Source organism: Cebus imitator, unplaced genomic scaffold (assembly GCF_001604975.1).
Source record: "Cebus imitator isolate Cc_AM_T3 unplaced genomic scaffold, Cebus_imitator-1.0 Scaffold261, whole genome shotgun sequence".
Taxonomy (NCBI): domain Eukaryota; kingdom Metazoa; phylum Chordata; class Mammalia; order Primates; family Cebidae; genus Cebus; species Cebus imitator.
The window spans coordinates 3,509,465-3,535,949 of NW_016107576.1; the positions used below are offsets into that span (position 1 = coordinate 3,509,465).

Genomic DNA, 26,485 nt, shown 5'->3' on the forward strand with positions numbered 1-26,485 from the left:
TAAAAAACTGTTTGTGAGGGACAGAGTAAAAGAATACTCTTAATCATTAGCTGATGTACTTCAAAGTATCAGATGGTAGTTCAAACCTGATCTTAAGAGTAACTTACTTAACAAATGTTCTTTATATACCATATCTACAGTTTTGTAATTTCTTGTTCTATGAAGAAGCAGTTCTTCAACAAGTCATATTTACTGCTTCCCTTTCTTTTGTATGACATGTTACCAATTTTATTTCACTTTTAATCTAGTAAGCTTCATCTAAATGTAAACACTAAAAATTGTACTGTATTTCTTGAAAATAATTTTTTAAGTATTCCCTGAGCCCCATTTTATGTAACATACTTTTAATTTCATATTTTGTTGTCTCTGTGTACTGTTCTTAGCTACTTTTTTTTTTGAGATGGAGTTTTGCTTTGGGTGCCCAGGCTGGAGTGCAATGGAGTCATCTTGGCTCACTGCAAAACTCCAGTGCAATTTAAAAGATGAGATCTTTATTAAATCTGTTGTCTCAAACTTCCATGTAAAGCTCAGTTTACTAATAAAAATATTTTGAGATATAGTAGATAACCATCCTCTCTATTACCTCACCTTCCAATCTTAGTTCAGTCTGCTTGATATCTGCTTTTAGCCCCAGCTTTCTGAGACATATTTGTATTATATTAAAAGGTAAACATTTGAGAATATAAGGTATGACAAACTAAGCAATTAGAGTAAGGTGTGCACTCAGTCATTAGAGATATATTTTTGAGATGGACTTTAATTAGTTAATAAATAGGAATTGGCAAGAGACAAGTAATCAACTCTTCTAGTTGAAAAATGGAGTTAGCTCTGCTGTCATGTAAATATCATTTTTTTTTTCTTTTTTTGAGACAGAGTCTCGCTGTGTCACCTAGCCTGGAGTGCCAGTGGCACGCGGCTCACTGCAACCTCCACCTCCTGGGTTAAAGCGATTCTCCTGCCTCAGCCTCCTGAATAGCTGAAACTACAGGTGCATATCACCACGTCCAGCTAATTTTTTGTGTTCTTAGTAGAGACGGGGTTTCACCGTGTTAGCCAGGATGGTCTCAAACTCCTGACCTCATGATCTGCTCACCTTGGCCTCCCAAAGTGCTGCGATTACAGGCTTGAGCCACCGTGCCCAGCCAATATCTTTACATTAGAGAACATCATGTCTTTGTAGCTATACCAAATACGTGATTAGCTACGTCTTTTATGATTTTTCATAAAAAGAATTCTTTTTTGCTCTCGTGTGTTTAAGACTGTGATTATATTTAGCCCCTTTTGTTAAGACATTGGAAATATCTAGAATTTGTATTTTCTGAAGAACAACATACATTTTTTTCTTTTGATTTACTCTCAGGCCAACTTTAGGTTATCTGTGTTTGAGCCCACAGTTCACCAGGAATTGCAGATACTTTTCAAGCAGCACTTTAGATGAGCGTTCTCTCCCTATAATGTGTACGCTAATGACTAGTTAAAATGCAGATGAAGCCCAGTTTTCAATTTCTAAAATACTCTCACTTTATGCCAAAACTAATGCTGCTAGTCTTTAAACTGCAGTTTGAGTAACAAAGATCCAGAAGATGATTCTTGGTAGGGATATGGGAAGATGACTATTTTAGTCTTCCCAGGATTGTAAGATTCTTATCTTCAAATTCTTATTCCTACCTCCCCTACAAAATCCACATTTCTTATGTAGACCAAGAGGCCCTTTTTAATCTAGCCCTTTTGTGTGCCAACTTCTTACCCACTAGCCACCCTGGCCTTGTGATTCATTGAATACACCAAGCCTTTCCCATTTTAAGGCCTCTGCACTTATCATTTCCTTTTGGAATGCACTTCCTCTGGCTTCTTCCATAATTGGCTTCATGTTATCCATTTAAAATTTAATGATATCCTCTTAGAAAAACCATGCCTGGCCATCCTACATGTTAAATACCTCTTCTGAGTTACTGTGTACTATATCACTCTTATTGTGTCTTTTCTGGTATTATCTCAGCCTACTAACATATATAATGGTTTGTTTACTGCTTGTCTTTTCCTCTCTTATAAGATCGTTAGGGACAGGAACCTTGTCTGTCTTGTTTACTACTATATCCCCTATGTTTAGAATAGGGCCTGAGAAATAGTAGGAACCGTAAATTTTTGTTAAATAAATGATGAATGAATGAACAAATGGGCCAACATAGATTTTGATAGTGGTGGATGATAATAATTACTGGCAGAGTGAGCCCCTCTGATTGACAGCAGTATGCTCTATTCTTATTTCTCAGGTGGATTGGGAACCAGCCCCCTGCCCTACACTCCTAAAACAGGTCGAGCAGCACAGCTCTGAACTTCAGTGAAAATATGTTCGATTACTGCAATCTTTTCTTATATTTTTATCCAACCACTACTTCATTTTCTTAGTGTAGAAAACTTTCTCCCTGGCTTAGTCTCATAAAAATACCCACAGTCATACAAGAAATGTTTAAGTAAATGCATGAGTAGGAGTTTGGTATGTAGTAATTACTCAGTTAATAGTAGCATTCATTCAGCAGATAGTAATTACAAAGTTAGAATTTGGCCAGAATCCACCCTCTTCATCCTCCCAAAGTGCTAGGATTACAGATGACATGCCTACTCTTTTAGATAGTGAAAACAAATGCCTTTATGATCACAGATAATCATAATATTGAGGTTGAGCTTTGAAGAATATAGGTCAAGATATTACTGTTAGTGAGATGGGTGCTTCTTAGCTTTTTTCTATAATATTAGTTCAGGTCTGATTCAACTAACAAAAAATCCCAACACCATTACCTATATTGTTTGTGTTTTTCCTAAAGGTATTACTTGCTAGCCTGACTTGAGTCATCAAATCCAACAAAAATCACTGTTTACACTTTGTTTCAGGTTAGCTGCTTTTCATGTACTATATCCGACTACTATGTCTGAAACATTCTTTTTGGTAGCGTATTTCAATCAGAGTATGAAAATTTCCTATGACTGAAATCACTATAGTGGCCTTATTTCTTCTTCCCAAGCCAGAGTTTTCAGTGTCTTCAGTCTCCTTAACTTCATTTGATACTATTAAGTTTTGCTTCTTTTTTTTTTTTTTTCCTATCACTTTACCTATCATTTGTGCCAAGTATAGTCAGTAAGAATCTAAAAAATGAACTCAGTAGAAGCTTGCTTACCTCTGTATTCTAGAATCTTGTCTCAAGGTCTTAAGCAGAATGCCTAGAGAAACACCAGAAGAAAACAAACTAAAAGACAAAGCAAGTAGTGCAGGGGAGGTGAGAAGGCAGATAATGATAGAGCAGAACTGGGACTAGACTGATGAGAGAGAAAAGGTGAAGGTGAAAGAGTAGAGACCGGGTAAGTTCTGGAGAACTAAGGATTAATATTAAACATGTGTAAAAGGAGAAGTGGCTGAATTAATACTTTAAAAAGAAAACTTTTAAAAGTTTTTCAAAGGGAGTTACTTATATTATTTTCTTGGAGAAGAGTTTTGAAGAGGAGATAAAGATAATAGGGAATTTCAACAGTATGTAAATGACACTTTGTTTTTTGAAACAGGGTCTCACCGTGTCACCCAAGCTAGACCAGGCTAGAGTGCAGTGGCATGATCTTGGCTTACTGCAACCTCCACCACGTGGGTCCAAGCGATTCTCTTGTCTCCGTCTCCAGAGTAGCTAGGATTACAGGAATGAGCCACCACGCCTGGCTAATTTTTTGTGCTTTAGTGGAGACGGAGTTTTACCATGTTGCCTTGTCTAATCTCAAACTCCTGAACTCAGGCAATCCACCCTTCTCGGCCTCCCAAAGTGCTAGAATTACAGGCATGAGCCATCATGCCCAGCTAACACTTTTAAATGCTGACTGTTTTCTAGATTACTGTGTTAACCATACTGACATCATTTATTTGCTTCACACTTTTTTCTTCTTCATAAAGAGAAGGTAAACCTCAGCTTAGCATCTTTTGATTCATTGCAAATTTTAGATCAGCCACAGGTATGTTAATGAAACTTTAACATATTGCCTTAGTTAAATGCTAATGAGATGAAAGAAAAATACATATGCCAAATATATTACATATGTAGTCTTTATTATGCTTTTAGTTTGAGCTTAGAAAGACATTCTGTGTGTTTTGAAGACTTTAACAATAGTAGAGGTCAGGTGCGGTGCCTCAGGCCTGTGAGCACTTTGGTATTCTGGGAGGCTGAGGTGGGAGGATCACTTGAGTCCAGGTGTTCCAAGAACAGCCCTGGTAACAACTCTACCAGAAAAAAAAAAAAAAAAAAAAAAGAAAACCCTTGGCTGGGCATGGTAGTGCACTCCTGCAGTGCTAGCTACTCAGGAGGCTGAGGTGGGAGGACCACTTGAGCCTAGGAGTTAGAGGTTACAGTGAGTTATGATCATGCCACTACACTCTCCAGCATGGGTGACAGAGTGAGATTCTTTCTCAAAAGAGAAATAAAAAGAAAAGAAAAAATAACAGTCTAGAAAATTTAAAAGCAATAATAATTACCTGAATTTACCACAGACAGCATGGATTTAGGAAGTAAAATTCAAAATCTTATATAGATATTTAGACCTAGTCTCGGTTTCAACCAGGAGTACTTAACAACCCCAGTGGTTACCCAAGATAATAAAAAGACAAGGGAACAAATGTCAAGAGTTATTGTTAAAATGGTTGTCCAGTAGAGAGTAGTGATCAGGGTGAATTGGAAGTTGATATGACAATGAAGTTAATGAATGAACTAACAAGGAAATAAACAATTGAGAGAGTTATATTAACAGAGCTTTGAGATGTTGGAGAGATGGAGTAGCTTTGAATGACTGGATCTGAGGGATTGCCTTAGTAGGGGATAAAAATTGAGATTTTCGATATCCAAGTTTGTTAAATCAGAATTATGATATGGGGGAGGAAGACAGAGCAAGATGGCCAAATAGAAGCCTTCAGCAATTGTCCCCCCAGCAGGAACATCCAATTGAAAAACTATCCACATAGAAAAGCATCCCCATAAGAACCAAAAATCAGGGAAGCGATCATAGTACCTAGTTTTAACATATTAAGGAAAGAGGCACTGAAGAGGTTAGGAAACACAGTCTTGTATCACCTATATCTCCACCTCTCCCCCATATCTCCCTCTACTGCCACATGGTGCAGAAAGAGAATCTGTGTTTGTGGCGGCGGGGGCGGGGAGAGCACAGTGATTGTGGTACTTTGCATTTGAACATGGTGCTGCCCTGTCACATCAGAAAGTAACATGGGGCAGAGCTCAGCTGATGCCCACAGAGGGAACATTTGGACAGCTCTAGCCAGAAGTTAATCTTCCATCCCAGCAGTTGGTAACTAAGTTCCAGCAAGCCCTGCCACCATGGGCTGAAGTACTCAGGGGTCCTAAATAAATGATAAAGAAGTCGATTCAGCAAGAGAATATAAAATTTTTAAGCATATGTCTATCCAACACTTGAGCATCCAGATATATAAAGCAAATATTACTAGAGCTAAAGAGAGAGGGAGACCCCAGTACAATAATAACTGGAGACTTGAAGACCCCTCTTTCAGCATTGGACAGATCACCCAGACAGAAAAATCAACAAAGAAACAGACTTAATCTGCAGTATAGACCAAATGGACCTAATAGATATTTACAGAACATTGCATGCAGTGACTGCAGAATACACATTCTTTTCCTCGGCACATGGATCATTGTCAAGGATAGACCATATGTTAAGTCACAAAACAAGTCTTAAAATATTTTTAAAAAATGGCCGGGCGCGGTGGCTCACACCTGTAATCCCAGCACTTTGGGAGGCAGAGGCGGGTAGATCATGAGATCAGGAGTTTGAGACCAGCCTGACCAACGCAGTGAAACCCCATCTCTACTAAAAATACAAATATTAGCTGGGCGTGGTGGCACACGCCTGTAATCCCAGCTACTCAGGAGACTGAGGCAGAAGAATTGCCTGAACCTGGGAGGCGGAGGTTGCAGTGAGCCAAGATCATGCCACTGCACTCCAGCCTGGGCGACAGAGTGAGACTTTGTCTCAAAAAAAAAAAAAAAAAATTCAAAAAAATTGAAACCATATCAGATATTTTCTCTGATCACAATAGAATAAAACTAGAAACTAATAGCCAGACACATGAAAATTAAACAGTATGCTTATGAGTAACCAGTGGGTCAATAAAGAAATTAAGAAGGAAATTTAACAATTTCCTAAAAGAAATGAAAATGTACATACAACCTACCAATATGGGATACAGCAAAATCTATACTAACAGGAATGTTTATAGCAATAAGTGCCTACATCAAAAAAGTAGGAAAACTTCAAATAAACAACCTACTGATGGATCTTAAAAAGCTAGAAAAGCAAGAGCAAACCAAATCCGAAGTCAATAGAATAATGATGATCAGAACAGAAATAAATGAAATTGAAACAAAAAAATACAAAAAGATCAGTGAAAAGTTGCTTTTTTCCTTTTTTAAGAAATAAATAAAATCAAGAAACTCTTAGCCCAAGATAAAAAGGGAGATCTTACAACTAATACCTCAGAAATTCAAAGGATCATTAGAGGTTACTGTGAGCAACTATATGCCAATAAATCAAAAAACCTGGAAGAGTTGAGAAGCCTTACGGCAGTCTAGACATTATCCAGCTTCCCGGGCTTTTTTTCACTTTATGTTGAAGGACACACCTTGGATGACATATCATTCATCCTCAGGAGAGGGTTTAGTTTAATATTTACCATCCTTAGGAAGCTTCGTTGGAGAAAAAAGAATACTTGAAGTGGTACCTGACTCTTATTTCTGCTGGAGTCTTTCACCATGGTATACTCCAAGCTTGTACTATGATCTTCCCTGCTATTTAGTTTATATAACACTGTTTTCTCAGACCTCAATGTAGCATTTTTCATTTCCCTCCTATATCACCATGTCCACATTAAATCTCAGCTTCTGAAAAACAGAGGTGAGTTGCTAAATATGTCTTAAGCGCCCTTCAGCCACCACCTTCAACTCCTTATTCTCTTTGGCTTCTTTTTCCTCTCATTTTTGGCTGAAATACTAGAACTGATTTTCATAGAACTAAAGGTTTATATGAAATAATATACCATTAAGTGGCAGTTATAAAGACTTTTCATATTCAACATGTAAAGTATTTTAAGGATTCAGGCTCTGGATTATTTAGTTTTGTATTTTGATTCTGTTTTGTGTGCAATTTGGTATTTTCATTCTGTTTGGTGCCTTAGTTGAAGAGTCAGAACATGAAAACCTCAAATCACATTTGGCTCTTTCAGTTTCAATGGAGAAAAAATGGAAAATATCTGCTAAAATGACATTGTATATTTTCTAATGCAATCTAATTTTATCTGCAATTCATTTTTCAGATTTTATTTTAAGGGTGTATATGTGTGTGGAGAGGCCAAGTAAGGCTTATACCATATCCATTCTAAAAGCTTCATAACTTTTCTTAGTATATGAGTTATTAATGCTTCCCCTAAAAGATAAATTCTCCCGGAACCTTTCATTTTTCTCCAGTTCACATTCTGTGACGTACAGCTATATCTGCACTGTTTCCCCTTCCTCACCTACCAATAGGCTTAAGTAGGTGGCAGCTATCATCATTCATTGATACTATTGAGTGTAATGTAGTATGAAATGTTCCAGATTATCTCCATGTGACTGTCCCTATTCTATGATGTAAATGAAAGATTGATAAATTGTCAGAATTATGCAGTTGACAGTTCTGTGTTTGAGAGGCTGAAGTCACAGCTTGCAGATGCTTTCAGTGCGGTATAGGTTGGTGGACCTCACTGCCCCCACTTTCTGCACTGTATATAGGTTCTAAAAGAGATTCTTAACCACTTGCTATTTATCATGCAGAGATTTGCTTATCAAAAATGTATACCATTTCTGTGAGAAATTGTGTATAACTGCTTTGCAGCTAGTTATCCTTAGGTTTATTAAATTCCATATTAACCAGTTATTGGACATTTTAAAGTATATTTATGTTTAGAATTTTTTATATTAGTTAGCTTTTTGTAAACTTTAATTCTAGTAAATTAAATAATATTTAGAACCTTTAAATATTTTGACCTGTGTTACATCTCTAATTTCATTAATTTTTTTGTCAACAGGCTTGTGATGTCTGCTCTTAATTAACTTGTAAATATCTTCTGATAACCATCTTTTTAAAAATCATTTTGGATTAAAGATGACTTCATATTTGTTGAGTCATTAATAAGAATAAACTTTTATGAAGAGCAAGCCTCTGAGAAGAAAACATTTGATATGCTAGAATGCTCCTGTTATTGCCTGCTTTGGCATGTGTGTTGGCAGGGTGTAGATATACACACCCCCACAACGATCCTCCTCCCACCCTATGTAAATGTACTCACTCTACAGCATTGTAAAGGATTTCATTGTGCGATTTTGTTTTCAGAATTATCTTTCACTCTTTTCCAAGTATGATAATAGTAGTTGTATCTATGATGAATTTTAGTAGTTGTAGATTACACTGTACTTTCCTTAGTCCAAACCTGTGTTTCAAGCTCTGAAAAACAGAGAAAAGTGGTGTAAGTGGTTTTTAAATTCCTAACTTGGAAATATTTTGCTATCATCAAATTTCATTTTCTTTAAATTGTACATAATGAGTGTGTTCTCACTTTTTAGGTGCGCTTTGTAAAGAATATAACTTCCTGGAAAGAGATGAAACCAGGATTTTATCATGGACACGTTTCTTACTTGGATTTTACAAAGTAAGTTACACTAAACACACTAAAGAATGCTTTGTACCCTAAAAAGGTATAAATTCATTAAATTGTTATGATTTTCTAATAAAAAAATGTACTGACTTGCCTTTGCCAGTTTTAGATGTTATTTAAATATACCTCCTCAGTGTTTTACTGCCCTCTAGTGTTCATAAATTGGCAGTTCTCATTAATTATATATTAGGTTTTACTCTTTCAAGTTATTTATTATTATTGTGTGTATGTGTCCAACCAGAATGACAGTATTTCAGGAGAGCTCAAGTTTTAGCCCAGAGTCCAGATTATGGCTTACCACATCATTGACTGAGAAAGCAAGAAAGCTCTCACTAAGTTATTGGTGCTCCATTGTGTCTGCTTCTCAGCCAAGACAATGAAATGTGCACTTCCCTTGGGCTACCTTATTTTAGCTTTAAAATTATGATGTATTACAAGACTTAAAAAAAACTAATGATTTTCTTTTATTTGAATTTGCCTGTTATTAGAGATAAGACTCACTCCATATTCTTGGGGAAAAGAGAGAGCCTTCTATCATCATTCATATTCTCTCTCTCTCTCTTACTCACATCTTCCCGCCTCAGTCTCCCAAAGTGCTGAGATTATAGGCCTGAGCCACTGTGCTCGACCTCTGTCATATTAACAGTTCTCCTAAGAAAGGTTCGGAGAACTATACACCTACTCACAAGCACTATTTTCCAAACTATAGTTCAGAAAACTATATGCCTGCTATTCAAGCACTATGTGGCTTTCTGTAAAGTCTGTGCCACATTAAGTATTAATCAGAAAATTAGTTAAACATAATCTTCCAAATGTAAGAATCTTCTGGATGCATTTGAACTTTTTTTGTAGTACACATAATACCATTATAGTAAACCTCACATCCAAATGCTTTCCCAGGATTATGCATTAACTTCAAAAACACTAAACAAAATTTTTTTATCATTTAAGCTTAGACATGTTCATTCAATTTTTAAATTAGCTGTTGTGATTTCAGAGTAACATACCTTGATGTATTGGTCAACTTTAAAAGGTATTTATGATAAAATTTAAAATAAAAGTGATATCCCACTCTGTTTTACTTCTTAAATTTGAAAAGAAAAAGTAGATTGAAATATTACTGATTCAAATTGATAATTAATCTTAACTTTTTGGGAAATCATGTAATTAAAAAATAGTCACCCAAATATTGCATATATAAAATGATATATTCCTATTTCTAGTTCCTCTCACAGTACTCAAGATCTTTCAATAAAATTGTACCTTTAAAGTTAGATGTGTGTTTTTCTATAAATAATTCATACTGCAATATTGAAAATATTTTATAGGCAGCTTTAAAATAAACTAATCACTTTTTCTTTGCATAGGCATTGGACCAATTTCATAAGCTCCATTCATGTGCCTATTTTCCCTCAGGGCTGCATTATCCTTGAATTGACTATTTGTTGCCCTTTCACCTAAGTGATTTATTTTTGCCACACACAGCTTGCTTTCTAATACTCTAGGTTTTCATTATTAAAATTATATATTGAGTGCTTTCGCTTTTGGCAAAGTCTTGTACTTAGAACAAAGCTCTGATATATGCTGAGGTTCTTGTAGTTGAAAAATATAAAGCTTTTTGAAGAGATTAATCTCTTACTAAATACTGACATGAATTTTTAAGGGTTTGAATATTTTTATAGTGAGTCTTATCTTATGGGAAGCAAAAAGTATTGTGAAAATTTTTCATAGATTTTGACAAGATTTTAAACAAATACCTAAACAAAATCAGCATAGGTGAAATGTATTTCGATGTATCTATATAGTCAATAACTGTTGTAGATTTAACTAGTATCCTCAAGTATCTTTTCGCCTAATAGCCATATGCTCTATAAATGAGGAAACAAGAGGAAAGAAACACCACCTTACCAATTTTTAAATTAGAGTTGCCCCTGGTATGTCTGGGGTATCAGTTCCTAGACGGCCTGAGTGTATAAAAATCACATACTCCAGTCCTTCTGCTGGCCCGGCGAAACCCACGAATTTGAAAGTCAGCCCTTCTTATACACAGGTTTCACATCTCTCAAATAATGTATCTGTTTGGTTGAAAAAAATCTATGTATACATGGACCTGCACAGTTCAGACTCGTGTTGTTCAAGGGCCAATTGTACTTTATTCTTTGACACAGTATTCTTGACTGGCATTTTACTTTGTGGAATCCACTAAATTACTTGCTTTCGGGAGAAAGTGGTGAATTTGGCAAAAGAATTACTTAATCACGTGATTTTTTTTTTTTTTTTTTTTTTTAGAAGACTGAGTTTCGCTCTTGTTACCCAGGCTGGAGTGCAATGGCGCGATCTCGGCTCACCGCAACCTCCGCCTCCTGGGTTCAGGCAATTCTCCTGCCTCAGCCTCCTGAGTAGCTGGGATTACAGGCACGCGCCACCATGCCCAGCTAATTTTTTGTAGTTTTAGTAGAGACGGGGTTTCACCACGTTGACCAGGATGGTCTCGATCTCTTGACCTCGTGATCCACCCGCCTTGGCCTCCCAAAGTGCTGGGATTAGAGGCGTGAGCCACCGCGCCCGGCCAATCACATGATTTTTTAACTTAGCAGAGACATTAAAATGAGTATAGGCCCCAAGAAACTTAGGAAATAAGATAGAGAAATAAAAAATAAAAGCTCCTTTCTAGTTTAGACTGAACACTAAGAAATATACATTATATTTGCAAGCTTCTCTACTCAAGCCATGTTTTGATTACATATATTTGTTTTTTATTGAACTTTAGAATATTACAAAAATATCTCTTTTACATTTTTGCATTCCATCTTTGCTCCTTTTTGTCTGAATCTTGTTACTTGATTTTTTAAAAGCATATTTCCTAGTTTTTCCTTTCTATTTTTCCCCTTAATGTTATGTTTTGTTTTCTTTTTAATTGGTGGATGATACAATTTTAAAATAATGTACATATGATAAATTATTATCATAAATTTGAAAATTTTCCAGTTTAAAATTGCTTCTAGGTTGAACATTTTCAAAATGCTGTAGTGTGCAGGAAATATAAAATTGAATATGTTGCAGTTCTTGACCTTAATTGAGTTTACTGAAATCTTACTTTTTTTGAAACTATCAGTTCATTATGTTTTATTATAAATAGTAAAATATTACAGATTTTGCTTTTTATAATATATAAAATATTACAGATTTTCTTTCATTCATGTGAGATGAATGAAGTTCCTAAAATATCTTCTTACTTTTAAATGTATACTATTCATTTTTTAATAGCACCTATTATCCCATTTTGATTTTCTTCAAACTTTAGAAAATTCAAATGTTAAAAGTCTCTTTCAAAAACACTTCTTCAGTAATAAACATTTTCATTTATAACGAATAATGATCAACTAAAAGAACACTTCTAGTGATGTACTTTCTTTCAGACTCTGCTAAGATTTTTTATGATTTAGCTACCTCAGAGTCACATGTCAGCGTTGGTCTTGAAAGGTATTTGAGAATTATTTTGATGTAACAGTTTATTCAGGCACATATTAGGTATGTACGTTTGTGGTTGTCCCCAGAAATGAGAATGAGTTCTCATTGCCGTCATTTTGGTGTCTCCATATTGCTTCTAGTATCATTTTCAGAACAAGTGAACGTTCTGAATCAGTAAAGAAGCAGATATGTCACGACAAGAAACAACTAGATCCTTCATTAGGCCTAAAATTCTAAACAATAATCAAGTGACAACATTTTAGGCCTAAATAGAATTAATTAATATATAGATTCATGTGAGATTGTTCTTTCTACTAATACTTCTCTGCTAAACCAGATGATGTTTGCACAATTTTCTACAACTTTCAACAAATATGTCACATTGTAGATACTTCAGAAAATTATTTTAATCATTCCAGACAATATGTGAGAGTTGCCTTATACTACTAGCTCTTTCTATAGCATTGATCCTATAGACTGCTAAGAAGCAATCTCTAGGCCAGGCTCAGTGGCTCACGCCTATAATCCCAGCACTTAGGGAGGCCAAGAAGGGCAGATCATGAGGTCAAAAGATCCAGACCATCCTGGCCAACATGGTGAAACACTGTCTCTAATGAAAATACAAAAATTAGCTGGGCGCGGTGGTGTGCACATGTAGTCCCAGCTACTTGGGTGGCTAAGGCAGGAGAATCAATTGAACCCGGGAGGCGGAGGTTGCAGTGAGCCGAGATAACGCCACTGCACTCCAGCCTGGCGACAGTGTGAGACTCTGTCTCAAAAAAAAAATAAAAGCAGTATCTGAAGTCCGTCTCTGAAGTCAGATCTGCTGTGAAATCCACTCAGACTCCTTGCTAGCTGTGTGATCTCAGCCACATTGCTTCAGATCTTTGAGCTTCAGTGTCCTGTTTTTAATTTGAGAATAATTAAAGTCATTACTTCATGGGGTGGTGGTGAGGATTAAATGTGATAATGTAGATGAAGCACTTAGTTCTGTGCCTCACACAGAGCAGTGTTATGATTCTTTTTAAAATTCTTTTTTCAGTTACCATATTGTCTTAACTGGTGTTTTAAAATTCTGTCTTTTTTCAGTTACCTTATTGTCTTAACTGGTGTTTTTCTTCTTCTCCTTGTCTGAATCTCTGCTGGTCCTTATTTCCAACTATTAATTAAGCATTGTATAAGACTCTTTCTTTGCCTCCATTATTCTCTTTGGAAGGTTTACACATTTTTATCTATCATTTTTATCTTGTCATCCAAACAAGGAACTTTTGAATCATCTTGGACAACTTTTTTTTAAATCACCACCTATATCTTGCCAGTCATCAAGTCTTTTGGGTGTCTTTCATTTAACATGATGCTTTTGACATTCATCTAATACATATCAGTAGTTAGTTCCTTACTAAGTAGTATTTTATTGTATGGTTGTACTTCAGTTTTGATCCGTTCACCAGTTTCTGGATATTGAGGTTGTTTATGGCTTTTGGTGATTATGAATAAAGCTGTTAAAACATTTGCATACGGGTCTTGTGTGGACATATGTCTTAACTTCTATTGGATAAAAACCTAAAAGTGGGATTGCTGAATTGTATGGTAACTCAGTAAGAAACTGCCAAACTGTTCTCCCAAGTGATTGTATCATTTTGCCACCAAACCAGCATTGGTTTAAGAGTTCCAGCTGTTGTGTATCCTCACTAGCATTTGAAATTGTTAGACTTGATCTTTATTTCAAAACATGAGCCATTCTAATAGGTACACAGTTGATGAATGCCCTTTTTAAGACATAAATTACTTTAAAAATCATTTGTTTACAACATTATCATCAATGAGACCAACAAATAGCAACAGGTCATTCACTGTTTTGGATACAGGACAGTGGGACCTTGCTACTAGGATTTGAAAGTTTCTATGAAGCTTGAGGGCTAAGAGGGTCCAGAATAACTATGGACAAGATATAAATGTCTCCAGCAAGATTGATGCGTAAGTGGAAGTTAAATTTAGTATGAAGCAGAAAAATCTCAAAACATGATGCTTCCCAAAGGCCATTCAGCCCTCTTTCATGTTCATCACCTCCCTTTTAGACTTTTTCTAGCCATTGACAAGGTTCCTTACAAATGTTCTGAGTGTGCAGTTGATTTTTTAACCATTATTGTTGTTCATTTGCATATTGATACTATTCATTTGACAAGCTATTGATAGGGTGTAATTGTAAAAAATGAGTCTAGTTTATGTTCTTTGCTTTGTCATGCTTTATATGCTGACATGGCAAGAATTAAGTTCCTAAAATATCTTCCTACCAACATTCTGCTCAGATTATGTATTTTCCTTTCTGATTTTCATCTGCAGATTCCTACCAAATATGCTTTTCTTTACCCAGGAAGATCATGTTCTAACAGATCAACAATAATTTATTTTCTGTTAGTAGAAATGGGTTTTTACTCTTCTACCTGAGCTTTTCTGAGAAATAACTGAAATGACTGACCAGAGTTAAAGGTGGAGTCTGACCACAGAACTTACTCTTCCTCCTTTATAAACTACCTGGTTGGCAAAATAGTAAAACCAACAAACATCGTTACCTCTTGTTTTCTAACTGGCTGAGCTGACTGCGGCTCAGATCCTTTTTTTTTTTTTTTTTTTTTTTTTTTTTTTGAGATGGAATCTCGTTCTTGCCCAGGCTGGAGTGCAGTGGTGGGATCTCAGCTCACTGCAACCTCTGCCTCCCAGGTTCAAGTGACTCGCCTGTCTTAGTCTTCTGAGTGGCTAGGATTACAGGCATGCTCCACCACACCCAGCTAATTTTTGTATTTTTTAAAATATATATATATATTTTTTATTGCATTTTAGGTTCTGGGGTATATGTAAAGAACATGAAGGATTGTTGTATAGGTACATACATGGCAATATGGTTTGCTGCCTCCATCCCCATCACCTATATCTGGCATTTCTCCCCATGTTATCCCTCCCCAACTCCCTACTCCCCATTGTCCCTCCCCTAGTCCCCCGCAACAGACCTCAGTGTGTGATGCTCCCCTCCCTGTATCCATGTGTTCTCATTGTTCAACACCCGCCTATGAGTGAGAACATGTGGTGTTTGATTTTCTGTCCTTGTGCCAGTTTGCTGAGAATGATGGTTTCCAGATTCATCCATGTCCCTACAAAGGACATGAACTCATCATTTTTTATGGCTGCATAGTATTCCATGGTGTATATGTGCCATATTTTCCCTGTCTAGTCTATCATTGATGGGCATTTGGGTTGGTTCCAAGGCTTTGCTATTGTAAACAGTGCTGCAATGAACATTCGTGTGCATGTGTCCTTATAATAGAACAATTTATAATCCCTTGGATATATACCCAGTAATGGGATTGCTGGGTCAAATGGAATTTCAATTTCTAGGTCCTTGAGGAATAGACACACAGTCTTCCACAAAGATTGAACTAATTTACACTCCCACCAACAGTGTAAAACTGTTCCTTTTTCTCCACATCCTCTCCAGCGTCTGTTGTCTCCAGATTTTTTAATGATCACCATTCTAACTGGCATGAGATGGTATCTCATGTGGTTTTGATTTGCATTTCTCTGATGACCAGTGATGATGAGCATTTTTTCATATGTTTGTTGGCCTCATATATGTCTTCTTTTGAAAAGTGTCTGTTCATATCCTTTGCCCACTTTTGAATGGGTTTGTTTTTCTTGTAAATCTGTTTTAGTTCTTTGTAGGTTTTGGATATAAGTCCTTTGTGAGATGGGTAGATTGCAGAAAATTTTTCCCATTCTGTTGGTTGCCGGTTCACTCTAATGATTGTTTCTTTTGCTGTGCAGAAGCTCTGGAGTTTAATTAGATCACATTTGTCTATTTTGGCTTTTGTTGCCAATGCTCTTGGTGTTTTAGTCATGAAGTCCTTGCCTATGCCTATATCCTGAATGGTTTTGCCTAGATTTTCTTCTAGGGTTTTTATGGTGTTAGGTCTTATGTTTTTTGTTGTTGTTGTTGTTTTATTGCATTTTAGGTTTTGGGGTACATGTGAAGAACGTGCAACATTGTTGCATAGGTACACACTTTGCAGTATGATTTGCTGCCTTCCTCCCCCCATCCCCTATATCTGGCATTTCTCCCCATGCTGTCTCTCCCCACCCCCCAGTGTCCCTCCGCTATTTCCCCCTGACAGACCCCAGTGTGTGATGCTCCCCTCCCTGTGTCCATGTATTCTGATTGTTCATCACCCACCTATGAGTGAGAACATGTGGTGTTTGATTTTCTGTTCTTGTGTCAGTTTGCTGAGAATGATGGTTTCCAGGTTCATCCATGTCCCTACAAAGGACACAAACTCATCGTTTTTGTTGGCTGCATAATATTCCATGGTGTACATGTGCCACATTTTCCCTGTCCAGTCTATCATCGATGGGCGTTTGGGTTGGTTCTAGGTCTTTGATATTGTAAACTGTGCGGCAATGAACATTCATGTGCTTGTGTCCTTACAGTAGAACGATTTATAATCCTTTGGATATATACCCAGTAATGGGATTGCTGGGTCAAATGGAATTTCTATTTCCAGGTCCTTGAGGAATCACCACACAGTCTTCCACAATAGCTGGACTAATTTACACTCCCACCAGCAGTGTAAAAGTGTTCCTGTTTATCCACATCCTCACCAGCATCTGTTGTCTCCAGATTTTTTAATGGTAGCCATTCTAACTGGCGTGAGATGGTATCTCAATGTAGTTTTGATTTGCATTTCTCTAATGACCAGTGATGATGAGCATTTTTTCATGTGTTTGTTGGCCTCATGTATGTCTTCTTTTGTAAAGTGTCTGTTCATATCCTTTGCCCACTTTTGAATGGGCTTGTTTGTTTTTTTCTTGTAAATCTGTTTTAGTTCTTTGTAGATTCTGGATATCAGCCCTTTGTCAGATAGGTAGACTGCAAAATTTTTTTTACATTCTGTCGGTTGCCGATTCACTCTAATGACTGTTTCTTTTGCTGTGCAGAAGCTGTGGAGTTTAATCAAGGTCAGGTCTTATGTTTAAATCTTTAATCCATGTGGAGTTAATTTTAGTGTAAGTTGTCAGGAAGGGGCCCAGTTTCTGCTTTCTGTACATGGCTATCCAGTTTTCCCAACACCATTTATTAAACAGGGAATCCTTTCCCCATTGCTTGTTTTTGTGCGGTTTGTCAAAGATCAGATGGTTGTAAATGTGTGGCATTGTCTCCGAGGCCTCTTTTCTGTTCCATTGGTCTACATCTGTGTTTTGGTACCGGTACCATGCTGTTTTGATTACTGTAGCCTTGTAGTATAGTTTGAAGTCAAATAGCATGATACCTCCAGCTTTGTTCTTTTTGCTTAGAATTGACTTGGCTATGCATGCTCTCTTTTGGTTCCATATGAAGTTTAAGGTGTTTTGTTGCAGTTCTGTGAAGAAGTTCATTGCTAGCTTGATGGGTATAGCATTGAATCTATAAATTACTTTGGGCAGTATGGCCATTTTCACAATATTGATTCTTCCTAACCATGAGCATGGAATATTTATCTGTTTGGGTCTTCTCTTATTTCCTTGAGCAGTGGTTTGTAGTTCTCCTTGAAGAGGTCCTTTACATCCTTTGTTAGTTGTATTCCTATGTATTTTATTCTCTTTGTAGCAATTGTGAATGGCAGTTCATTCTTGATTTGGCTTTCTTTAAGTCTGTTATTGGTGTATAGGAATGCTTGTGATTTTCACACATTGATTTTGTATGAAGTTGCTTATCAGTTTCAGAAAATTTTGGGCAGAGATGATAGGGTCTTCTAAATATCCAATCATGTAGCCTGCAAATAGAGACAATTTGACTTCCTTCTTTCCTAATTCAATACCCTTTATTTCCTTTTCTTTCCTGATTGCTCTGGTTAGAACTTCTAATACTATATTGAACAGGAGTGGTGAGAGAGGGCATCCTTGTCTAGTGCCAGATTTCAAAGGGAATGCTTCTAGTTTTTGCCCATTCAGTATGACATTGGCTGTGGGTTTGTCATAAATAGCTTTTATTATTTTGAGATAACGTTCTGTTGATACCTAGTTTAATGAGAGTTTTTAGCATAAACGGCTGTTGAATTTTGTCAAAGAACTTCTCTGCATCTATGGAGATAATCATGTGGTTTTTGTCTTTGGTTCTTGTTTATGTAGTGAATTACGTTTATAGACTTGCTTATGTTCAACCAGCCTTGCATCCCCAGGATGAAGCCTACTTGATTGTGATGGATAGTCTTTTGGGCATGCTGTTACAATCGGTTTACCAGTATTTTATTGAAGAGTTTGCTTCTATGTTCATCATGGATATTGGCCTGAAGTTTTCTTTTCTTGTTGAGTCTTTGCCAGGTTTTGGTATCAGGATGATGTTGGTCTCATACAATGATTTGAGGAGGATTCCCTCTTTTTGGATTGTTTGGAATAGTTTCAGAAGGAGTCATACCAGCTCCTCTTTGTATGTCTGGTAGAAATCGGCTGTGAACCCATCTGGACTTGGGCTTTTTTTTGGGTGGTAAGCTATTAATTGCTGCCTCAAATTCAGCCCTTGTTATTGGTCTATTCAGGGTTTCGACTTCTTGGTTTAGGCTTGGGAGGGTGTATGTGTCCAGGAATTTATCCATTTCTTCCAGGTTTATTGGTTTATGTGTATAGCGTTGTTTGTAGTAATTTCTGATGATGGTTTGTATTTCTGTGGAGTCTGTGGTGATATCCCCTTTATCATTTTTTATTGCATCTCTTTAATTCTTCTCTCTTTTCTTTTTTATTAATCTGGCTAGTGATCTATTTTGTTGATCTTTTCAAAAAACCAGCTCCTGGATTTATTGATTTTTTTGAAGGATTTTTTGTGTCTCTATCTCTTTCAGTTCTGCTGTGATCTTAGTTATTTCTTGTCTTTTGCTTGCTTTTGAGTTTTTTTGATCTTGCCTCTCTAGCTCTTTCCTTCCCTGGACAGAGCACCTGGGAAAAAAAGGCAGTTATGAGTTCCACTGCAGCAGACTTAAACGTACCTGCCCAGCAGCTCTGAACAGAACAGCGGAGCTCACAGCTCAACACTTGAGCTCCTATAAGGGACAGACGGTCTCCTCAAGCAGCTCCCTGACCCCTGTATAACCAAAGAGACACCTCATAAGGAGAGCTCAGGCTGACATCTCGCGGGTATCCTTCTGGAACAAAGATAACAGAAGAAGAAACTGGCAGCAACCCTTACTGTTCTGCAGTTGCTGCAGGTGATCCTCAGGCAAGCAGAGTCTGGAGTGGACCTCCAGCAGTCCTACAGCAGGGGGACCTGACTGTTAGAAGGACAACTAAGAAAGAAATAACTTCATCAGCAATAAAAAGGACGTCCACTCAGAGACCCCATCTGGAAGTTACCAACCACAAAAACCACAGGTAGATAAATCCACAAAGACGGGAAGAAACCAGTGCAAAAAGGATGAAAATACCCAAAACCAGAATGCCTCTCCTCCTCCAAGGGATCACAACTCCTCACCAGCAAGGGAACAAGGCTGGATGGAGAATTAGTCTGATGAATTGACAGAGACAGGCTTCGGAAGGTGGGTAATAACAAATTCCTCTGAGCTAAAAGGTCATGTTCTAACCCAATGCAAAGAAACTAAGAACCTTGAAAAAAGGTTCAACGAAATGCTAGTGAGAATAAACAGCTTAAAGAGGAATATAAATGAATTGATGTAGCTGAAAAACACAACATGAGAACTTCGCAAAGCATTCACAAGTTTCAACAGCCAAATCGACCAAGCAGAAAAAGGATATCAGAGATTGAAGATAAACTCAATGAAATAAAACGAGAAGGCAAGATTAGAGAAAAAAGAGTAAAAAGAAATGAACAAAGCCTCCAAGAAATATGGGATTATGTGAAAAGACCTAATCTACGTTTAATAGGTTTACCTGAATGTGATGGAGAGAATCAATCCAAGCTGGAAAACACTCTTCAGGATATTATCCAGGAGAACTTCCCCAACCTAGCAAGGCAGGCCAACATTCAAGTCCAGGAAATACAGAGAACACCACAAAGATATTCCTCAAGAAGAGCAACCCCAAGGCACATAATCATCAGATTCACCAGGGTTGAAATGAAGGGAAAAATGCTAAGGGTAGCTAGAGAGAAAGGTTGGGTAACCCACAAAGGGAAGCCCATCAGACTCACAGCAGATCTCTCACCAGAAACCCTCCAAGCCAGAAGAGAGTGGAGGCCAATATTCAATATCCTTAAAGAACTTTCAACCTAGAGTTTCATATCCAGCCAAGCTAGGCTTCATAAGCAAAGGAGAAATAAAATCCTTTATGAACAAGCAATTGCTGAGAGATTTCATCACCACCAGGCCTGCTTTACAAGAGCTCCTGAAAGAAGCACTAAACATAGAAAGGAACAACCAATACCAGCCACTCCAAGAACGTACCAAATGGTAAAGAGCATCGACACAGTGAAGAAACTGCGTCAACTAATGGGCAAAACAACCATCTAGCATCAAAATGGCAGGGTCAAATTCACACAAAACAATATTAGCCCTAAATATAGATGGGCTAAATGCCCCAGTCAAAAGACACAGACTGACGTATTGGATAAAAAGTCAAAACCCATCAGTGTGCTGTATCCAGGAAACCCATCTCACATGCAGGGCTTACATATAGGCTCAAAATAAAGGAATGGAGGAAGATCTGCCACGCAAAGGACAGCAAAAAAAAGCAGGAGTTGCAATCCTAATCTCTGATAAAATAGACTTTAAACCAACAAAGATCAAAAGAGACAAAGAACGGCATTACATAATGGTAAAAGGATCAATGTAACAAGCAGAGCTAACGATCTTAAATATATACACCCCCAATACAGGAGCACCTAGATACATAAAGCAAGTTCTTAATGACCTACAAAGAGACTTAGACTCCCACACAATAATAGTGGGAGACTTTAACATACCACTGTCAATATTAGACAGATCAACGAGACAGAAAATTAACAAGGATATCCAGGACTTGAACTCAGACCTGGACCAAGCAAACCTAATAGACATTTACGGAACTCTCCACCCCAAATCCACAGAATATACATTCTTCTTAGCACCACATCACACCTACTCTAAAACTGACCACATAATTGGAAGTAAATCACTCCTCAGCAAATGCAAAAGAATGGAAATCATAACAAACAGTCTTCCAGACCACAGTGCAATCAAATTAGAAACTAACTCAGAACCACACAACTTCATGGAAACTGAACGACTGGCTCTTGAATGTTGACTGGATAAACAGTGAAATCAAGGCAGAAATAAAGATGTTCTTCAAAACCAACGGACAAAGACACAACGTACCAGAATCTCTAGGACACATTTAAAGCAGTGTCTGGAGGGAAATTTCTATCAGTAAATGCCAACATGTGAAGCAAGGAAATATCTAACATTAACACCCTATCAACAGAATTTTTGTATTTTTAGTAGAGATGGGATTTCATCGTGTTGATCAGGCTGGTCTCGAATTCCTGACCTCATGATATGCCTGCCTCAGCCTCCCAACCAGATGTTATTTTTAATCATGCCCATTATCTGTTATGATCTTTTGCCTCCAGCCCTTTGGGTCTACATAACTGTTCCCTAAGTTGCATATAATAATTCATATCCATTTTCAAAATGATTTCACAGATTATATCTCATTAAAATCATACTTCCTAATAAATGCCACCCAAAGCCAATTCACAGATAGTTATTTTCCTGGACAGCAAAAAGAGTTTCGTAAGATGCCATATTCCCTTTTGCTGCTGTGTGTTAATTGTTGTCTGCTCCACATGTCAGGGACTAGGGGAAAGGAGAAAACATTGGTAGAAGTTCGTGGGAGTTCTTCTGCGAGGAGATCATTTCCAAAGGAATGGCTCAGGATGGAGCAATGGCTAATAATGGGAGAGGATAGAGAGAAATCCCAGGAATCCCAGTCTCAAGAATGGAATCATTAGCCCATTGTCCTGTACTCTCTCTTTGTAGTTTCCTGTTAAAAACCTCTCAGCTCTGTAAGCTAAAGGAGCAACAATATATTGCTCTTGCCTCCTTACTTTCTGATTACTCAATGTACTCTCTCACAGAAAGCCTTTTGTTAGTGGCTAATTCACAACAGCCTCTTCATCCTAATTCTATTCATACCCAGAACCTATGTTTTAGGCACAGTGCTGAGCACTAGTGATAAAGCCATGAACAAGAGAGAAATGGTCCCTGCCCTGGTGGAAATTCTAATACCTAATGTGACAGTGTTATGTATTTGCAACAGTACTGTTTTCTTCTTTTAAAAAATTGTGAAAGGAATTTTTACTGCATTATTGGTACTATGCCTCCCCTCAAGTGACTTATAATGCTGTTGGGTAGAAAGACAGGAGAAATACTAGTAGGATAAGCTAAGAGTAAAGTTGCTTGATAGCTCTTAAGTGCAGGAGGTGTCTAATGAAAGCAAATAGAACTGTATGCTAGAATCATTACGAAGACAAGGTCACAAGATTTTGTTGTAGCCCCTCTGTTTATTCCAAAACAGCAGCCAATGAGCTTTTAATATGAGTCATGTCATTGTACTTCTCAGCTTAAATCTTTCAGTGGCCTCCCCCCTGACTCCATGTAAAGTAATGCTTGTAACAGTATAAAAGGCCCACACAGTCTACACTCATTCCACCTCACCGTCATCTCTCTTATCTTCTGTAGTATTCCCTTTTTTATTCTTCAGGTAGATTGATCTCCGTGCTGTTCCTCAAAACACCCGGCACTTAGCTGCTTCAAGGGCCTCTTATTTGGAAATCCCATCTTTCCAGAACACTCTCTCCCAGATGTTTACATGGTACCTTCCTCATTGCGTAAGACTAGTGATGTCTTCCTAAAAAACACTATTCTGAATTGTATTCACCCTCACTTCCTTAGCACTCCTTATTCCCCTTCACTGAATTATTTTTCTCCCTTGTACTTTTTACCATCTGTTATATATACTTTTTTGTTTATTGCCTGTCTGTCCCAAGTAGAAACTGTAGAAGGTCAACGAATTCAGTCTTTTTTTTTTTTTTTTCATTGCTGTATCCCTAGTACCCAGAATAGTATTATATCTGGTAATATTAGGTATATACAAAAAGTATTTTTGAAGGAATTAATGTAAAAAACGAAAACAAAAATGAGAATGGTACTCAAGTAAGACAGAATAAGCAAAGGTATGTAAAGAGAAATAGAATCAGTATTGATACGGGAGGAGATAAAAGAGGCCAACCTAACTGTAACAGATAAATGGTTTCTTGTTTGAGGAGAGTTAAAGAAAAAGATCAGTAAGGTGGTACCTAAGACATAAAAGAACCTTAAGACAACCAGCAGAGGAGTTTTGGTTTTGTATCACCTAATCAGTAGATTTATTTCAGATTCCTAAGAAGAGTGATTTAACAAATGTTTCGAAACATCCTTTGAGAATTGGTATGGAAGATAATTGAAAGGGAGAGAAACTGGATGCAAAAAACTGTATTATTGCAGTAATCTAAGCAAGAGGCTGAGAAAAAGAGAAGTGGTAAAGAGAAAAAAAGATGAAGACAGGTCACATCTATGAGAAAGCTTACAAAAGAATCAATTGTATTAAATGAAGAATAATGGAAAAGGAAGAATCAAGATAGCTGTAACATTTTAAGACTGGGACAAGGGAGTATATTAAAATAGGGAGCTAGTTGTACAATTCTAGGGTATGCAAGGGTTGCTAAAGTAAAAATCTTCAGTATTTCATCAACTCTTTATCATTCCCTAAGGAAATAATGCTGAAAACCTAGTGTCTTTCACTTCTACCTTGTCTTTAAAAACAGCAACAGAAGGTAGATTGACATGGTCACACTTTTGTTCACGTATTAATACTGTATCCTTTGATAGAGTTCTAAAAAACACTATCAGATCTGGCTAGTTTGATGAGCCAGAAGTGAGAAATTATTCCTATATAGTTCATGTAGATTTGAAACTTTCTGTAGCACCAGATGATTTATTCAGGAATATATATAATGCAATTTTTAAAATAAGTTCATTTAAAAATTATAAATGTTAAATTCTTTCATAGTAATATGTGGTTATAATTTGAGAAGGGATTGTCTACTTGGACCTAAAGTATAATGAAGGCACAGAATTAAAATGTTTTATGTAACTTTTTTTTTTTTTTTTTTTTTTTTTTTTTTTTTTTTTTTTTTTTTTTTTTTTTTTTTTTTTTTTTTTGAGACAAGAGTCTCGCTCTGTCGCCAGGCTGGAGTGCAATGGCGCAATCTTGGCTCACTGCAACCTCTGCCTCCCGGGTTCAAGTGATTCTCCTGCCTCAGCCTCCCAGGATTACAGACGCGTGTCACCACGCCCAGCTAATTTTTGTATTTTTAGTAACGATGGGATTTCACTGTGTTGGCCAGGCTGGTCTCTGTCTTCTGACCTCGTGATCTATCCACCTCAGCCTCCCAAAGTGCTGGGATTACAGGTGTGAGCCACCATGCCCGGCCTTTTATTTAATTCTTGCTGGTAAAGTTTAAAATTATTTTTCATTCATTTTTATCTCCTTTATCTTCAGACATATTTATTTATTTGCTTTTTGAGATGGAGTTTCACTCTGTCACCCAGACTAGAGTGCAGTGGTGTGCTCAGCTCACTGCAACCTCTGCTTCCTGGATTCAAGTGATTCTTCTGCCTCAGCCACCTGAATAGCTGGGATTATAGGCATCCCATCACCACACCCAGCTAATTTTTGTATTTTTTTTATTTTTACTAGAGACAGGATTTCACCATGTTGGTCAGGCTGGTCTTGAACTCCTGACCCTGTGATCTGCCCACCTTGGCCTCCCAAAGTGCTGAAATTACAAGCATGAGCCACTGTACCCGGCCCAGAAATAATTTTTTAATTAATATTTCTTGTTTATTGTGACAGGAATAATCAGTAATCATGAAATATTTCCCAGTTTCCACATATACAAATAATTTAAATTAATTCATGTACTCCTTTCCTTATAGGACCAGTACCTCAGACTTATACATATAATTTCAGGGCACTCCTAAACAGATTGAAAATGTTTATCTCACCTTTGAAATTTTGTTTTATTTCAGATTTGGTGTGAAGAAGAAACCAATTTACATTAATGTCATAAGAGATCCTATTGAGAGGCTAGTGTCTTATTATTACTTTCTGAGATTTGGAGATGATTATAGACCAGGCTTACGGAGACGAAAACAAGGAGACAAAAAGGTAATTTTTTAGTTTTAAGATTTTTATAAAGATAATTGTTTATGAAATGCAGTGAGCAATGTGCTTTTAAAATTTGTGTTAATTATAAATTTATTACTTGCTTATTGTGGAAATTTTGAAAACAACCCAAAATATAAAGAAGCAAAATGAAGACTAGTTATATAGTTGGTATATTGTAAGATACATATTTTTGGTGATTTTTAAAAATGTTTCTTTTCCAGGGTGGAATCTTGTTTTATTATGGTTCTGTTAACAATTTTCTGTCCAGTTATTGTAATTATTCACTAATATGATATATTTTTGTATTTTTTTGATTCTCTTAGTCTTGATGATGGCAATTTATATTTGTGATCATCAGTTTAAGGACACTGTTTTGCTGAAGCGGCTATTTTCGTTCTTTTCTGGCAAGAAAAGAATAATGACTAAACTAAGTTCTTAACCGGTTCACATGCGGGTTGTCTTTCATTTCATTGCATTCTCTAGAGTATCACCAGAGTTATTTTTCTAATAAGTCAAACTGATTTGTCACTTTTCTGGTGGAAGACTTTTACTGGGACCTCACTGGTTACAGATTATCTAACGTGCAAGAGACACAACTGGACATGATCTCAGACTTAGCTCTCCTGTCTGATTTTCCTTTAGGTGCCCAGTGCTTTAGCCACTTGAAATGTCAGCATCCTCTAAACTTACTAAGTTACTAATGCATTACACATGTATTATTCCCTATATTAAGAATGCCTTTTCCTTTACTCTGGAAAACTCTTTATCTACCTTTAAGATCTAGCTCAAACATGACCTCTTCCATAAAGTCTTTTTTGATGCCTCCAGGCAGTTAGTCATATCTCTTTCAGAGCTCCCAGGCACTTCATTCAAATCTCTTTCTTTTAAGCATTTATTTTGTGGTATTTGGATTATCAGTTTACATGTTGTCTTCTCCAAAATTCAGTGAATTTCCTGAAGCATATATTTAATTCATCTTTGTTTCCTCAATATTTAGCAACATACCTAGGTTACCTGTAAGTGCTTAACAAATGGTTGAAT

At 36.9% G+C, this 26,485-nt stretch overlaps 1 protein-coding gene across 2 annotated transcripts in view; it reads left to right on the forward strand.

Annotated features, from left to right (window-relative positions):
• Positions 1 to 26,485, forward strand: part of HS2ST1 (heparan sulfate 2-O-sulfotransferase 1) — a 189,282-nt gene that overhangs the window by 148,086 nt on the left and 14,711 nt on the right. For both annotated transcript variants that reach the window (XM_017499873.2, XM_017499872.2), the window contains exons 3-4: positions 8,661 to 8,746; positions 25,306 to 25,444. In XM_017499873.2, coding sequence (XP_017355362.1) covers positions 8,661 to 8,746; positions 25,306 to 25,444 — 225 coding nt within the window. The remainder of the gene's footprint in view (positions 1 to 8,660; positions 8,747 to 25,305; positions 25,445 to 26,485) is intronic.